The sequence below is a fragment of the Gopherus evgoodei genome, chromosome 6 (assembly GCF_007399415.2).
Source record: "Gopherus evgoodei ecotype Sinaloan lineage chromosome 6, rGopEvg1_v1.p, whole genome shotgun sequence".
Classification (NCBI taxonomy): Eukaryota; Metazoa; Chordata; order Testudines; family Testudinidae; genus Gopherus; species Gopherus evgoodei.
Genome location: NC_044327.1, coordinates 6,346,653 through 6,365,073, shown reverse-complemented (window position 1 = coordinate 6,365,073; position 18,421 = coordinate 6,346,653). Strand labels below are relative to the sequence as shown.

Sequence of the window (18,421 nt, the reverse complement as noted above, 5' to 3'; positions counted from 1 at the left end):
GCAGTGCGGCTGCAGCATGTTCCAGCTGGGACGGGTAGCACAGCTGCAGCGTGCTACAGTGGGCTGGGCAGCTCGGCCACAGCCTGCTCTGGGGGTCAGGGCTGAGTGGCACGACTGCAGCCTGCCAGCCCTGGAGCTGCCGCTGCTTCAGAGGCTGGGGGGAGAGCAGCGGGGCCAGAAGTGGAGAGACTCTGGCCCTACCTCTTCCCTTCTGGCTCTGCTGGCTATGCAGCCTCTCCTTGCTCCCTCTGTTGGGGGGAGGGGCTGTGTCCCACCTCTCCTCTCTATACCCGTTCATAAGCTGACCCTTTTCTCTGGTGCTTCCCTTTTTTACTAAAAAAATTCGGCTTCTGAATGAGAATATACGGTATATCTACAAACAATGCCAGCTTCACTGAAAAGAGAAAAAGTAGCTTAAAATAGGCAATTACAAGTCATTTGAAAACCCCTGCTCACCTCCCAATTCCACAGAATAAAAACCATACAGCTACTCCAGTCTACAGGATATGGACAGTGTGCTGATTTGGTGACTGGGCTGAGAGAAGTGCTGTTGGGACAATTAACATGCGGCAGGTTCTAAATGTCCCATAATATGCATCAAGAACACCCCCTGCACCCCACCTCCCAAAAGACAGTCAACATTAGGAATCAGAATTCTGGGAACAAAAAGTAAATTCCATAATATTAAGCTCTCTCCTGAGTTTTTCTGCATTTTACAATATTCAGCAATTTCTAAGCTTTCATTTTAAAAGAGTTAAGTTCATCTTTTCTATTGTGAAGATACAGGTAGCATAATGTAAGCCTGATAGAAAACCATATCCAACCAATACAACATCAGCAAAGATTGCTCACTGCTCAATTATCCAATTCTCCTTAACTTTAGAACTTTAACTAAAACAATACAAATATTAACTTAATTTTTAAAAGACTTTTTCTCTGCCCCTTTCATATTTAGAAAGAAATAAGCTATGTAGAAAGTAAACACAAAAAACTATGTTAATACAACATTAAAGCTGGCTGGTTAAAATAAAGAGAGTCAGGTAATGCAACAGTTAAGGCTCCTACAGCAATAGTGCCTTGATCATGTTGCATATATGTAGCTTAGTAAAATCACTTACAAGAACACTTCACTCAAATTGTTTTTAAAATATGACAAACATTCTAATCTCTCAAGTGTCTGTGTGTGTACACACTCACATCATTTTTAGAACACATACACAAACTAAAACGAAAGACAGAATAGAGCTTTAATTTCTCATGTTTTCACCATAATTCTAAAGCAATACTGATTCTCCTTACCACTTCCGTTGATGTTTCTGCATGCTCGGAAGTAACATGTTCTTGAAGAGATGTTTCCGTATAACCCATTTTTCCACAATAAGGACAAGTAAAAGACTGTGGCTGCTCTACAGAGAAAGCTTCTCCACCATAGTACAAATCTGGAAAAGAAAAACAGTAGGCAGACTTCACTCATGAAGAAGCATTACTAGATACACTGGAGTTAAAATATGTATGGTACAGTCATCTCCCTTAAAGTAGTCCTTTGGTCAAGTGACATTTTAACTCAGGCACTTGGTTATATGTCTGAAAACATAAGGAGACATTGATATTTACAAAGGTGTTCAATGAAATAAACCCTCAAAGAAATAAATGGATTATGCTAATTTCATGCTACCAAATAAAATAAAACAAAACATTAGCATCCAGTAACTGCAAGTGCCTCATGTGTCACTTTCTACCTGAGCTTGTCCTCTCCAACTCCACCCCCAAATCATTTTCCCGGCTACAAGTTCACTACAGTAGAAATGTTGGGGTTGGCAGGTCTCCAGTAGGTTACCTTGGTCACCGCAAATCTACACAAAACAGTATTTAAATGTGTGTTGTCTACAATGGCACTCCTTCTACCACTGTTGGGAATGAACCAACATTAGCAACAATGGGAAATTGTAGAGAGAAAAAGCCTAGTCCAGACAAAGCTCACACTTGGTCTATTTACCGAAGCAAGGAACACTTGAAAGCTGTTATGGTCTAGTTTCCTTTTCAAGCACCTACACCTGTAGAATTTATATAGTTTGACTCCTGAACAAACAAACAGCTACATTAAAATGCACCCTTGCGAACCTGTCATGAAAATTTAACCACCTCTACTAAAAACAAAAAACAAAAAAAATCAACTCGCTCCTTCTTCACTATGATGACTACAAAACAAATAAAACTTGTTATTTACTTGCAAGCTTAAAAGAGGCATTTTTTCTGAGCACGTAGTTTCAACTCTTTTCCACCATTCTTCTTCCTTGGGCTTGTTGATAGTCAAAAAATGATTGGACATTTATATGGATAAAGAATATACAGTTCTAAATAATAAAGGATTGAAAAACTGAACAAGTTTTGGAAAAAAATATAAATCTTCATGCTCCAGGACATAAGCCAACCTCAAAATGATGGAGGTTACAGAGGAACTTCCCTGTGGGCACATACAGAGTTTCCTGCAACTTCCTGTACTGGCCTCTGTCAGACAGGATATGGGGCTAGACAGAATGGTTTAGAATAATTTAGAAGCACATGCACAGAGCCTCACTGCAGGAATCACACACCTAACCCCACATGCACTGAACCATTTCTGAACAATAATTAGCAGTTACAGTGTGTTTGCATACCCTAGAGCCCAATATATCAAGACCTATGGCATTAAAAAGGAGCCTCCTCTACTGGTCTTTCTATTCCTGACTGCTTCATGAAGTCTTATTTGCAGATAGTTACGAAGGAGAGGTAAAGACGGAGGGTCAGTGTTGCTCTGTGGAAGCAACATATTGCAGAACAAGAGTCTGACTGTTTACCAAAACATCTTTTTCTAATTCATGACACTGTTCCTATAGGGCTCTAAGTAGGAGGCTAAGAGAAAGATACTATTTTCAAAACATTCACTGCTAGCATACACTACAGGGACTTTTCCTTGCTGGAAAGGAAATCCTGTCACAGCCAAACTGTGACTATTTGGTTAGTCCACCAGATTCAACCCTCTTTGAAAGAGCCACAAAGACGCAGACTGCCATCAGGCCTAGGTGTCAAATAAAACTTCACTTCTACCCTGCATCTGGCTAAACTCATTGACTAAAACAGATCTTGGAACCTGTCTCATAGCAACCAAGCTAGAGCCTGGTGAAATCTAAGGTGACCCCTATGAAGGTTAGAATGGGGAACAAAGGGAACTATCACAGGGTCTCTCTCCACCTGCAGGCCCTGATAATGCTGATGAGACACAACCACAGCAAAGAACATGGCTGCTTCTAACCTAAAAGTTAGTACCTCTGTCTAGTAGCAGCTGCTGCCTTCCACAAACCTGAGGTACGTATGCTTTAACCTTTCTGAGATGTGGAAGTAGGCATTTTGAGGGTTAAGTTCACCATATTCACTCAGAGCTGAAAGCAGGGATTATGGTGCCCAGAAACAGAAGTAATCTATTCAATATTAAGAGATGGAGAACAGGCAACAAAGTTTCCTTTTGGAATAAGAAAAGGCTAGGAATGGAAGCACTTTGAACATAGAATATCAGGGTTGGAAGGGACCTCAGGAGGTCATCTAGTCCAATCCCCTGCTTAAAGCAGGACCAACTCCAACTAAATCATCCCAACCAGGGCTTTGTCAAGCCTGACCTTAAAAACATCTAAGGAACGAGATGCAACCACCTCCTTAGGTAACCCATTCCAGTGCTTCACCACCCCCCTAGTGAAAAAGTTTTTTCTAATATCCAATTTATCCCTCCTCCACTGCAACTTGAGACTATTGTGCTGTCATCTGGAAGCAGTGAGAACAGTCTAGATCCATCCTCTTTGGAACCCCCTTTCAGGTAGTTGAAAGCAGCTATCAAATTCCCCCTCGATCTTCTCTTCTGCAGACTAAATAATCCCAGTTCCCTCAGTGTCTCCTCATAAATCATGTGCTCCAGCCCCCTAATAATTTTTGTGGCCCTCCACTGGACTCTTTCCAATTTTTCCACATCCTCCTTGTAGTGTGGGGCCAAAATCTGGACACAGTACTCCAGATGAGGCCTCACCAAAGCCGAAGAGATGGGAATGATCATATCCCTCGATCTGCTGGCAATGCTCCTACTTATACAGCCCAAAATGCCATTAGCCTTCTTGGTAGCAAGGGCACACCGTTGACTCATATTCAGCTTTTCATCTACTGTAACCCCTACATGCTAGTTTGATTACTTCTACTTTTTGGTAGGTCTTCCCAGACAGTGGATAAATATCTAACAACTGAATGACAGGGAACCCCTTCCCTTTCCTCCCTCCCACACAAATTTTATGTCAGATCCAACTATAAGGGCTGTTTCCAGTTTATCAATCCAGTTCCAGAAACTTCCCAAATAGTAACACTGTGTACACAGATCTTGCGACAAATAATTAAACAAAAACATGAACAGTAAATTAATCAGAAGGACAAAGTACAGTAGAAAAAAGGGAAGTCCACACAAAACTCCCACAAGCAGCAAGATGTAAGCGAAAAAATAAGTATATAAGAAATGCTTGCTTGTTACAGCTGCCATCTATAAAACAAATTTCAAAATCAAAAGTATTTAACAAGAGGGAGGGAACTCAGTGACAATTCCCAGGTTTTCAGTTGAGCTAACTCAGACCTGGGTATCTGGACCTATCTGAGATTAGGAAAAATCAAAATCTGCCCTACATGCCAAAGCTGTGTCCACAGAGTGAAAACTCCAGCAACAGTACCCCACGTCCTGACATAAACAGGGGGACAGTATTGAGATAAAAGAGAAGATTCAGCACAAATGCCATCAAATCCAAGCTTCCGATCCTCATCTTCAAGACTGTCTAATACAGCCCCTACATGAATCCCAGCCCTCCCTTGGGAGGTGGGAGGGTCCCAGCGCCCAGGCTCCAGCCCAAGGCTAGAAGTCCACACTGCAGTGAAACAGCCCCGCAGCCCAAGCCCTGAACCCGAGCTGGCTGGCATGGGCCAACACAGACCAACCGTGTCTAGTTGCTATATAGACACACCCTAGGATTGCTCAGACAAAACCAGTCTTGCTATAATGGATGAATGTAAAAAAACAACAAACAGTGAGACATTTTCTTGCCTTCATCTACTAGTATGACAACATAATACTTTATCTGCACTGACCCACAGGACATAGAAAAATAAAATAAAATGTAAATTTCCCTTAAGTTATTTTTCTGAGTGTTGTAAAGAAACGCGCATGTAAATTAAAATTTTGCCACTGAAGAGATAACAATATGATGTTGGTTGTCAGATTGTTACATTGACATTTGACCCAAAGGATCAAAAAGTAACTTTCTTCTAACACTTATATTAAAGAGCTTTATTAGAATAAGGCAGTGTTATCACTAAAGACACACTTCCTACTTCACTGCCGAGTTATTGGCTAAAACCTTCCCAGCCCTCCTGCCTGGATTCCTCTTACAGACCTAAAGAAGAAACATACATGCCCTTATATCTTCACTCCTCACTATATTTGTGTGTGAGAGAATTATCTGTAAGAAAAATATTTAGATTTGGGTGTGTGGTGAATCTTTATTTCTAATCTTGTGGCTTGAGAAGGACTTGTCCAGTTGATTAATATGAATAAGCAAATCCCAAAAGGAACAGACTCTTATTCAACTTGTTTAGGACTGTTCTTGAAAGGAGATAATCCTGTTACTAAAGCACTGGTACAAGTAACCACTGCTACTAGAGTCATATGCCAACAACTAGATTTGAAACCAGTTGAAGATGTTGCCACTTTCTTCTATACTGATCACCTATCAACTTCATTCATGTAGGAGGATCTCTGGGTACAGTTATGTCCACTGGCAACAGCCAGTATTGTTCTGTATTGTTGTCCATCCAGTTTGATCAGCTTCTGTCCTTCTGGTTGTAGCTTGGGTAAGCTTCAGGGTGAAATCCAGTTACTGAAGCTTGAGACTAGAGTTTTGTATCTCTGCAGCTTTGTCTACACTACAGCCTATGTTGGCATAATTTACGTCACTCAAGGGTGTGAAAAAACAAACGTGCACAGCGCTATGTTGGCAGGAGACTTTCTCCCGCTGACATAGCTTCTACTGCTCCCAGAGATGGTTTTTATTATGCCAACAGCATAGAGCGTCTTCACTAGAAGCTCTGCATGGGCATAGCTGTATCGGTACAGCTGCTGCGCTGCACATACAGACACGGCCTAAGCATCACATTCTTTAAGCAAAGACACTCAGCATAAATGGTAGTCTTGAAGGTTGGCAGGATTGTTCGGATCTGTTGCTCCATAAGCATCCGAGCTGAGATTACCCTGGTGATTGATGTGACAGTTACCCTACAGCTCAGCACAGTTAATGAGAGAGATTCTTGTTGTAGAATTCTATTAAGAATTTATACCTCTCCCTCTGCAAATCCATTCCCTCGGGTTTAGATGGGGAAGGGGGCTGGGTGGAATTAACATGCTTGAAATCACAATGCATCCTGAAAACTTGGAATTCAGCAAGTGGTGGCGAAAAAGTTAGGTCAACCTAGCTATGTCACTCAGGGGTGTGAAAAATTCACACTCCTGAGCAACACAGTTAAGCTGACCTAAACCCCAGTGTAGATAGAGCTAAGTTGATGGAAGAATTCTTCAATCTCCTCAAGAGCTGGCAGCTAGTTCGGTGGAATACCCAGACTGACGAAGAACTTCTCCCTTGGCACAGACAGTGTCTACACTGAAACACTACAGCTGTGCTGCTGAAGCATTTCAAGCATAGACAAGCCCTTGATGATCAGCAATTCTCTCTTCTGGAATGCCAAAATGAGGAAATATGACTTTAAGATCTAGTAAGCAGAATTTCTACAATCTAAAAAATAGCTAATGACTACCAGACATGCACATCCTCCTCCTTTACACAGGTCTAGTGTTATTCTCTTCTGAGGCCTCTCATGAAATAGATTCTTTCAACTGTATTTGTCTGGTCTTTTTTCAAGACCTATGTGATTCCACCTTCTGTTTCAAGTCCTTGCCCTATGCTGGGCCAGTACACAGATGGCTGGACTCACTCTCAGCATTTTAAGGCTCTGGTGTCCATCAAGCTTCCTTACCAATGTCATCCTGTAAGAACTGAAGAACAACAATACAATTGCCATAGGTGATCATCTTCCGCTTCAGAAAGTTCACCTCTCACTGAAAAGAAGTTCCAGGTTGCCTGTGGCACCTTTGAACAGTAAAAGGGGCAACCAGACCTTATAAACTTGAACATCGTGAATTAGCACTAGTGTCTATCTTATTCAGTTCTGATGCCTCTGATGTGAGCTTCCATATCATCCTGAGTCTCTGGAGACTCTGGATGATCAATAGGCCATAAAGATATCAGGTGCATATTCTGCAATACATTAATCTCTTATGAATGAGCAATCCCTGACATCCAAGAGCACTGTATCCGTGTCTTTATTTTTCATTAATGATACGTACGGCTTGTCTGGCAAAAGTTTGAAGTTGTGCACGACCTTGTGAATGTCTCACTTGGCAGTGTGGCCTAAGACTAGAGCACTGGACGGGAAATCAGTAGACTTGGGTTTTATTTCCAGCTCTGCCACCAACAGTCGGGAGATCTTGGTCAAATCACTTCATTTCTGAGCTTCGGTTTCCCCATATGTAAAATAGGTATAGTACTTTTTCCTTTGTAAAGCGCTTTCAGATCTATGGATGAAAAGTGCTCTATAAGAGCAAGATATTACTACTATATGCTCACCAAATGAGGTATTACTACCATACAAGCTCTGCTTGGGTGTAACTTGTCTGTCTGAAAGTCATCAGAAAAATATACAAGTCATAACCATGTAATCTAGGTATTACCCTACTCAGACCACTGCTGCTAGCATCTGCTAAAATGGCTATAGACTTGAAACAATGAAATGCCACTTCAGGGAATGTGGGCAGTAGATTCTTTAATCCATAAAAATGGGTTCCTGCACTTTTTCTCCAAATCCACAGAGTGCATTTTAAGTTGGTCTTTTTTTGGCTACGTCCATATCTGATAAGTCTAAAGTTGCTCAATGAAGCAGTTATATGAGAGTTTTATTTTTTCCTTCATGGAGCGTCATCTCCAAATGAACTAGTTCAGCAATGTTATTTCTTTAGATTAAGTTAATGGTTTGGGCAATCACATTTTCACACATACCATTGCTTTTTGGAATGTCAGGCTTAAACATTTTAAGCAGGTCATCATAGTTCTTCCTCAATCCCTCTGAAGTGAAAGCAAAGGACTTGTAAATACTGCTTCACTCTCTAACGCACAAATTAACGAGATGACCTGTACTTGTATTGTCTGACAATAAGCTTTGTTATGATTCAAAATCCAGTGATGTGCTTCTTCCATTCAGGCTGTTCCGTGGGTTTAATCAAATCAAAAGTCTTGCCACGGGCTGAACTTCAGTATTTTCTTTTCTTATTCATATTAGTTCTAAAAGAGTCATCTTCTGACATCAAATCACATGACAATGGTAAATAATCACAGAAACTTGCTTTTTGCTAATTGTAAACAAAAAACTAAGAGAAAAGAAAATGGAGATATCCCTAAAGCTACTCTGATCTGTGCCTCTCTCTGCTTCACTGTAGCATTTCTGCCTCCAACAGACTCCAGCCCTCCTCCTATCTAGATTTCTGGTACAGAGTTAAAGAAACTAACAGAGTACAGTAACCTAAAAATGTGGTTGCTTATCAGAGGGACTTCCAAAGAAGCCATTCCAATTTTAGGGGGGCAAAATGTACTTTAAAGGCTTAAATTTAAAAAAAAAAAAAAAAGTCCAGGTGTTCTATTTATTTATTTATTTAAAATAAAGCTCATACAAAAATTTGTTTATATAAATTGCTAAAACCTCAGATATAACAATCAGGAAATTTAAACTTGGGAGATCCACGCCAACCATAACTCAGCCTTGTTGCACAAACACAGTCAGACCAAAATTTACACTAGGCTCACATGAATATTTTAATCTATATGTGCAGTGTAACAGAGTAATGGCAGCTGTTGAAATTATGCTACATATAATATAAATATTTAGTTATATATAAATTATGTTTATAAATGGTCAACCATACCACTGAAATAATGTAGTGTGGTGTATTTAATTTTCCCTTCCATTAGAAAATGGAAACTAAATAACAACACAATCAGGGAAAAAAGAAAAATATGGAAGTTATAAGATGCCATTGGATTTGAGAGCATGTTCATTGTTAAACACTTTAATTTCAAACTTTGGATGCTAAGACATGTCACTTTCTTGGACCACTGTAATGGAATCTTCAAACTACATAGAGAACTGATGTTGTGATGGGAGTGGAATTACTTCTAGGCTCACCACATTACTTCTAGCCAAGTCCTGAAGAAGCAAAATTTATATTTGTATACGCAGCAAACTGCATTTTATTTTAAACTGCAGCAAGGGAGATTTAGGTTGGACATTAGGAAAAAGTTCCTAACTGTCAGGGTAGTTAAACACTGGAACAGATTGCCTAGGGAAGTTGTGGAATCTCCATCGCTGGAGATATTTAAGAGTAGGTTAGATAAATGTCTATCAGGGATGGTCTAGACAGTATTTGGTCCTGCCATGAGGGCAGGGGACTGGACTCGATGACCTCTCGAGGTCCCTTCCAGTCCTAGAGTCTATGAGTCTATAGCTATCTGCTCTCTGTGAGCACCGAATCTATAAGGAAAGTAGCGTACTGCACATGTGCAATACAACTCAACTCATGCATAACTTTATTATCTAATTGTAATTTTTCAAACTTTACACTATTCAGGAGTTTTAATTCCAATCCATTTGAGTTTTCCAGGCTCAAGAAAAGCAGCTGAAAATTCACATAAAGCTTGAAAAGACTTTTCATGTTTAGATAATGGATAACAGCCAAGTGGAATTTCATCAAATTATACAAAATTTACTCTGAAGGTTTAGAACAAGCCTGAAGAAGTTAATCCAAAGAACATGAAAGTACCTCCTTAGCCATACCTGTAGCATTACAAATATGGTGCTATGGAATCACGATTGTGAAACAAAGGAACAGAAGCCAATCTTTATATTTAATGGTTTTGTACTTAATTAGAATAGTTGTATTCAACTATATTCCAAGCAAAAGGACTTGACGCTAATTTTCCAGTATTCAGCAGCAACCTAGCATTGCCACAGGGCTGGCCTACACTGCGGAGGAAAATCGATCTCAGATACGCAACTTCAGCTACGTGAACAACATAGCTGAAGTCAAAGTATCTAAGATCGAATTACTCAACATCCTCACGGCGCGGGATCGATGTCCGCAGCTCCCCATGTCGACTCCGCAACTCCATTCGGGTTGGTGGAGTTCCGGAATCAATATAAGCGCGTTCGGGGATCGATATATCGCGTCTAGATGAGACGCAATATATCGATCCCCGAGGAATCGATTGCTACCCGCCGATACGGCGGGTAGTGAAGACATAGCCTGATGTGTTAACAACCCTAGAGAAGCAACCAAATATGACAGCCCTCCCCATCTCATCTTTGTCACTACATTACTTCTAGCCAGTGACACTTTACAGCAGAGTATTAACTTTTTCATTTAGCCTTGATATAACTTGTCATAAAATTAAGTTTGTTTTAAACTGATAGATGTCCTTAAGAGATGTATTCAAATATCTGAGCAGATAACCTAAGAGTCAAATGAAGAGAAAGCAGAAATAAAGACTCTCTCAGAAATTAAGTTTCACATGCTGCCACCAAAAACAAGCCTCAGTAGAATGTTTTTAAAAGAAAAATTCTGTAGACTCATTTTTCAGTGATGCTGCTCAAAACACCATGTTGATAAACAGAAAATGACAATTCTTAGATATACTTCTACATAAGAACCACAATTTCAATGAGATATCACTTACCAAAATCTACCCTTGTTAGTATGCACTGCATTGGATGGTCAGTTGTATGCCTTGTTGTAGTTGCACCACTTTCATAACAAGATGCACACAGATCGTAATCGTAGCAAATTAAACACTTGTATCTGCGACCTCGAAAATTTCCTTTTAAACATGCATCGCAGCTGACACCTGAAAACAAAAAAAAATGCTCATGAACAGCGGTAATTGCACTTTCTTTGGAAGGAAAGCAGGCTTGTCGCTATTTTTCCTCAACCTGAAGGCAGCACCAAAAAAAAAAAAAAAAAAACCACACACACACACCCCCCCGGAAGGTTTTATGCAAATAAAACGTATTATAAGACTAAGCACATTTACTCCTCAAACATAAAAAGGCACATACTGTCCAAAATGAAAAGCCTGAATTCTGCAAGTGAAGCACAAGAACACGATCAAATCATCATTTATTAACTAGTTAAGATTACAATAGAACCTCAGAGTTACGAACTGACCAGTCAACCACACCCCTCATCTGGGCCCGCTAGTACACAACCAGGCAGTAGCAGAGAGATTAAAAAAAAAGCAAATACAGTAACTCCTCACAAATTTGTCTGGGTAATGTTATGTTGCTGATCAGTTAGGGAATATGCTCATTCAAAGTTGTGCAATGCTCCCTTCTAACATCACTTGGCAGCCACCTGCTTTGTCCACTGCTTGCAGGAAGAGCAGCCCATTGCAGCTAGCTGGTCGGGGCCTGGAATCAGGGTGGACTGGCAGCCCTCCCCCACACCTTCCCTTAAGTTCCCTGTGCAGCAGCTGCCTAGCAGGCCGACAGTTCAGCTGTCCCTCCCACCACTGCCACATGCTGCTCCTGCCCCTCTGCCTTGGAGCTGCTCCCCGAGACTCCTGCTTCCTGTGCGGGGGAAGAGGGGAGAAGAAAAGGAAGAGGGGGGCTGTCAGGATGTCCCCTCCCCCTCCCCCTTGCTCCTGCACCCCGCACTTACCCCATCTTCCATAGAGCAGGGGGGACATAAGACAGGGCTCAGGACGATCTAATTAACAAGGCAGTGTACTTAAGAGTAGGGTCAGCCTACTTAAGGGGAAATGAACATCTCTCTCACACACAGTGTGTGTCTCTGTATGAGATGCTGTCTCCCCTCCCTCCATTCCTGCTGCCTTATAAAGTGTGAGAGTTAACCCTTGAGGACTCAGCCAGTCAATTGCTAGTTCATCATTTAACAGTAAGGCATTCCCTGGGAAATATCCCACCCTGACTCCTCCACCTCAACCAAGCTTCACAATCATCATCATGTACTTTTGTTTAAAACTTATAGTGTGTGTGTGTGCGTGTGTGTGTGTGCGCGCATTTTATATATATTATATATATATATAAAATAAGAGAGACAGACAGATAGACTTGTTTAGTGAAAAAAATTTCCCTGGAACCTAATCCCCTCTTTAAATTAATGCTTATGGGGAAACTAGATACACTTAACATCATTTTGCTTAAAATCGCATTTTTCAGGAACTTAACTACAGCGTTAAGTGAGGAGTTACTGTATAGTACTGTACTGTGTTAAACGTAGACTACTAAAAATAAAGGGAAAGCAGCATTTTTCTTCTGCATAATAAAGTTTCAAAGCTGTATTAAGTCAATGTTCAGTTGTTAACTTGTGAGAACCACCATAACGTTTTGTTCAGTTACGAACATTTCAGAGTTACAAACAACCTCCATTTCTGAGGTGTTTGTAACTGAGGTTATATTGTACAATCTTTTGTATGTGCTTTTAAATAGACACAATTTTAGTAATTTTCTTTTCAGAACACTGCCTGTAATGAAGCTTTGACTAAAACAATCTAAAGATGCTAAAAATTACAGTCAAGTGATGATGTAGCTAGTCCAGAATGTAGGTATTTTAAAAATTGACAAAATCCTGAATTAAATCATTCGCTGTCTTTTGTGATTTTACTTCCACAATTTTCCATTTTTTTTTATGTAACAGTTTGACAAAATCATCTTCACAAAACATATCTGCAGTAGCCATCTAGATCTCCTATTTCAAAACACTTGGAAAGAAGAAAAAAATAATCAGGATTATGTTTCATCAGCCACTTTTCAGTTTCTTCCTTATTCTGAGCTCTAACTTTGTATTTAGAATTAGTCATGCTGGCTATGTCATGGAAAGGTTTCATAGCTTCTCCTAAGCATTTTGTGATGTTGTCCATGTGATTTCAATTCTTTGCTTTTAATTAGATAAAGTCACAGACTGCAACAGGAGTGTCATCTGCTTGTAATCTGTCAAATCTCTAAATTTCCTTCAATTGCTTTTGTAAATTACAGGATTCTATAGAAAGGAACTAGTGTAAATGTGTGCCAAATGTTGATCAAAGTCCTTTTCATGCTCAGTGCAAATTTGCACATGCTTTTCATAGTCGGCTGCAAGTGCAGCCACCAATTTCCTGGGAGTTCCACCAGGAGTCATTGGGAAAGCTGGGACAACCAAATCATACTATCCATAACAATGATGGTGCCTGCTGAAGAATGTTTGAATTTCCAGTCTGTTTTAGAGCTCTGTTAGGTGTTACTCCATGCTCAATCAGGTTTCAATAGCATACATCGGAATTTTAGTGCAACAGCACTTCAAAAGCTCTTATCTTATTTTCATTGTCTAAGCAAATGGCAAAGATCTCCTTGTCAGACTCTTCTCTCAAGTGATGTCTTCAACAACGTAACCATCATTCTGTGGTTTTCTTTCTAGATTCAGAATCAATAGGACTGAATAGGAAAGGATTTCCCCCTGTATGGATACTTGTAGCCATTATCTGGTCATTTGTTTGACATTGTGTAATAGCATGAATAGTGATTCTTTTAGTTCTTCCTTTAATCTTTCCTTCATTTCTTCACTTGCCACATTCTACTATTGGACTTGTGAATTTAAATCTGCCTGGAGGAGTATATCCATGGGGAAGTGCTTCAATCATTTTTTTAAATTGCTCATGGACTGGAACAGTGTTTAAGTGTTTCATCATATCTATATTTCAATGAAGATGATGGTATCAATGTCTCACTTACAGTATCAAACTCATGAATATTTTGATTTTCCCCATCAACAGAGGAAATCCCATTCAGTGGTACATTTGATCTTGAAGGAGCTGAAGAAACTTATTTCCTGCACTTTTTGAGACAAACAAGAATCTTTTCAATATTGCTATTTAACTTTTGATAATGTTTACACAATGATTGTGAAGAATCATCTGTTTTCATTACTTCAGTTCACTCAATTGCTTGCTTCCTACCGCTTCCTTCAATTTCAGGTACATGCAGTCAGATAAATTCACATCCTGATGTTTGATGATCACTGAACACAAAGCAACCTGTGGCATTACTATCAGTACCTTTAACACTTAGCACAGTTAGAAAGATAAGCTACCACCTTCCGAGTTCAATACAGTGAAGAGTGAAAAATATAGAAGACAGCCAGCTTTAGAGAGAACCACATCATCAATTGCTCTGCCCATGCCTCTAAATTTTAAGCCCAGTCCCTCCAACAGTTCATAATTTCATTCGCTTCTCCTCCTTCAACATTCAATGACAGTTTATTCCACCCACCAGATATGCACCTCTCTCCAATCACCAAATGATTCCACCCATTACCCTTACCTTGTAGGCTTTTAGACAGTTCTGTCACTTCCTTATGTCATAATAAGAACTCTTAAGTTATCACAGCCTTTTTAACTCTTTAAAGTATTCATTCACAGATTTAAGTTGGAAAAAAGCTTTCTAGTGTCAAAAACTGTTTTCTTCACAAAATATTTCAGAATGACACACAAGTTCAAATTAAAAAAAAAAGAGAAAACCCACTGGGTATTCTTTCTGGGAAAATAATGACAACTCTTAATTGAGAATATAAACGAAAACACAGCTTGTGTTTTTTTTAAAGCTTTGTTAAAATATTAAATACACATGTATGCACTCAAAAATGTTTATATACCACAACATTTTCAAATAGCATGTCCCAAAGCTTTTTATGATCCCTTCATAAATTTCAACAACTACAAAATGTATATACTAAAGCTGCAAAAAATAAATAATAATTCGGAAGACTTGTATCACATCACTATTACTTGCAATTCTAGGTCCAGAACACAACATGGACAACAGGGGATGGATCACATGTTTTGTTCATTCCCTCTGAAGCACCTGGCACTGGTCACTGTTGGACAGGATACTGGGCTAGATGGAGCTTTGGGCTGACCTAATATGGCCGTTCTTATGTAAACATTACATCATCCAAAACACAGGTCTCTCCACAACTCTGCATGCCAGTATTTCACTTCACTTCACTCCAGGTCAGTATCACCTCATTTTTCTAACACAGGGATCAACAACCTTTGGCATGCGGCCCGCCGGGGTAACCACCCTGGTTTGTTTACCTGCCACGTCCGCAGGTCCGGCCGATCGCGGCTCCCACTGGCTGTGGTTCGCTGCTCCAGGCCAATGGGGACTGCGGGGAGCAGCAGGGGAAGAGGGATGTGCTGGCCACCGCTTCCCGCCGCCCCCATTGGCCGGGGGCAGCAAACCGCAGCCAGTGGGAGCCATGATCAGCCAAACCTGCTGACGCGGCAGGTAAACAAACCAGCCCAGCCCTCCAGGATGCTTATCTTGGCGGGCCACGTGCCAAAGGTTGCTGATCCCCGTTCTAACACATTGCAACCAATGGTATAACATTACTATTTTTATCTCTCTTAGTTCAATATTTTTCAAATGAGAAACTAAAGTCGGAAGCCTAAGCCAATATTTAATCACCTAAATAAGTGCTGAATACCCAGAGCTCCCATTAAAACCAGCCAGGTGCTCAGCACTTTTGATAATGAGGTTATTTAGGCTCCAAAATATTGACTTAGAGACTCATTTTATGCTCCGTTTTTAAACTCTCTGCCCTGGATTTGGATCTTCTATGATTATTCCCATTCTTGGTCAAAGCCTACCACAGAACAGCCCAAAATCTCACAACCCCAACCCACCGATATTGCTCAGATCCTCCTGCAAACTATTATCCTCCTCACAGCAACCACATTCCCTTTCTTGTGAAAGTCTTAAGAAAAGTTTGTCAACTTTTGGAGATCAAAAACCTGGTTGTGCTAGCAGCTTAATTTCTTGGATTTTTTTCAATTTTTAATCCCCACAATCTAGTAACAGATTTTTGCACTGCATACTGAAATCAACACTACATCCAGACCACTCTATTTAAAAAATCTTAATGATAACGTGACAGGAGAGTGAGCACAGCAGGTCTGCCATCTTATCTCCTGTGTCCAATCCTTTTCCCCATTTACTTTAAACATTGCAAACAAATTCTCAGAATACAAATTTGACATTTACAGAGAAAATGAGCGTGGGGAAGGGTCCCAATATAAAAGAGGACAATAAGAGGGAAAATTTTGTAGACCAGTGGTTCTCAACTAGGGTACACGAAGAGGTCTTCCCGGGGGGATGTCAACTCATCTAGATATTTGCCTAGTTTTGCAAGAGGCTACATAATAAGCATTAGTGAAGTCAGTACAAACTAAAATTTCATACAGTGACTTGTTTATACTGCTCTATATACTATGCACTGAAATGTAAGTACAATATTTATATTAGAGTTGATTTATAATTATATGGTAAAAATGAGAAAGTCAGCTATTTTTCAGTGATAGTGTGCTGTGACACTTCTGTATTTTTATTTCTGATTTTGTAAACAAGTAGTTTTTAAGTGAGGTGAAACTTGGGGGTACACAAGACAAATCGGACTCCTGAAAGGAGTAAAGTACTCTGGAAAGGTTGAGAACCACTAGACCACGTATGGCAAGAATCTAGATACCCTGAAAGCAATTCTGATTACGCTGCTTTTGGCAGGTGCCTCAGTGTCAAAGGGTGCTTGATGTAAATGCAAGCAGACCCTCTAACATTAATGTCCGTCTTTTTTAAATACACATTTATGAATCTTCACCTGAACTGAAAATTGTCCTTCAGTATCCTCCACTGTATTCCCCTGATAGTTTACAATATGTCTCTTTCAGTGAGACAACTGGAAAGTACTGAAACAGCAATTTTAAAACTATTTTCAAAGCATTTTATAAATTTATATTAACAGGAGAGCAATTGTAGATGTTTTTCACTTTTAATTGGGTGGGCTGAGCCAAATGAATAAAGTTTTTTTTAAAAAATCACTATGTCCTACTATATTATTACGAAAATATGAATTTGCAATGAGAGCAGGTGCAAAGAGAGTTACATTCCAGTTTGGAATGTTACCGACACCTCACGAGCACATACTTCTACTCTCCTACTAAATTCTCACTGCTTAAAGGCAAAGGAAAACAATTCAAGTCAATTCCCCTCTTAGTCTTACAGCTGGGATCTTTGAATCGGATTCTTTTAACTTCTGAGACCCTAGTCTCAACTTCTTGTTACTTTTTTCAGAATCAGAATTTGCTCTAATCTAGTCTTACCTCTCTTCTCTCCCTTCTGCTTTATTTCCCACCCCTGCCCTTTTGACAATCCAATGGAAATAGGACTGTCTTTTTTTAACACAAGATAGCTCCACTAGAGGGCAGCAGTGTGCTAAAAGCTTAAGATAGTACATATAATTGATTAAACAGTAGTCCTAAACCTTTTTTTTTTGGGTAATGCTTTACCTCAGCAGCAATCCTCTCAGTTCATAAAAGGTTACAGTTTCTTGATATCTATTAATACTACTAACACAAAACAGATTTTTTTAATGAGACAAATCAGAACATACCATATAGCATCTACGGACAAAAAAAATTGTTCCCTCCTTCAGTATAAAGAAAGCAGTATTTTCACATAACATTTTTTGCTTATTGATGCATGAAAACACTTTACACAAGAAATTACTACACAAATATTTTAACATAGCTATTTTAGATGAAAAACTATGCTGAGGCTTACACTATTTTTAAAATGCCACTTTCACATTTGTGACTGTAGGTTCCTCTCCTCCAAATCAAGTGAGTCATAAGTAAAATTCCTCCTTCTTTTATGGAATTCTTTCTACTAGGAATTAACCTACAGAAGCAACACTCATAACAGGAGAGCTAAGCAGTATTTAACTGATGAGACTGAAGCGAGCATGTCATAAACAGAAGTACTTCATATCTCTTTTGCCTGTAAAGGGTTAAGTTCAGTGAGCCTGGCTGTCACCTGACCAGAGGATCAATCAGACGACAGGATACTTTCAAATCTTGAGCGAGGGAAGTTTTTGTGCTGTGCTGTTAGTTTTGGTTGTTGTGCATTCTGGGGGCTCAGAGGGATCAGATGTGCAACAAGGTTTCTCTCCAATCTCTCCGATACAGGCTCTTATAAGTTCAGAATAATGAGTACTAGGTAATAAGGTGAGTTAGGTTATGTTTGTTTTCTTTATTTGCAAATGTGTGTTTGGCTGGAAGGAGTTCAAATTGGTATTTTGCTGAAAAGATTTTAATTTGTACTTGTATACTTAGGCTGGGAGGGTATTCCCAGTGTCTACAGCTGAAAGACCCTGTAACAT

At 39.7% G+C, this 18,421-nt stretch overlaps 1 protein-coding gene across 1 annotated transcript in view; it reads right to left on the bottom strand.

The window, feature by feature from the left end:
• KCMF1 (potassium channel modulatory factor 1) overlaps window positions 1-18,421 on the bottom strand; it is a 73,003-nt gene that overhangs the window by 32,305 nt on the left and 22,277 nt on the right. The window contains exons 2-3 of the mRNA XM_030566240.1: window positions 10,893-11,060; window positions 1,300-1,439 (exon numbers count right to left, since the gene is read on the bottom strand). Of these exons, the coding sequence (XP_030422100.1) occupies window positions 1,300-1,439; window positions 10,893-11,060 (308 nt within the window). The remainder of the gene's footprint in view (window positions 1-1,299; window positions 1,440-10,892; window positions 11,061-18,421) is intronic.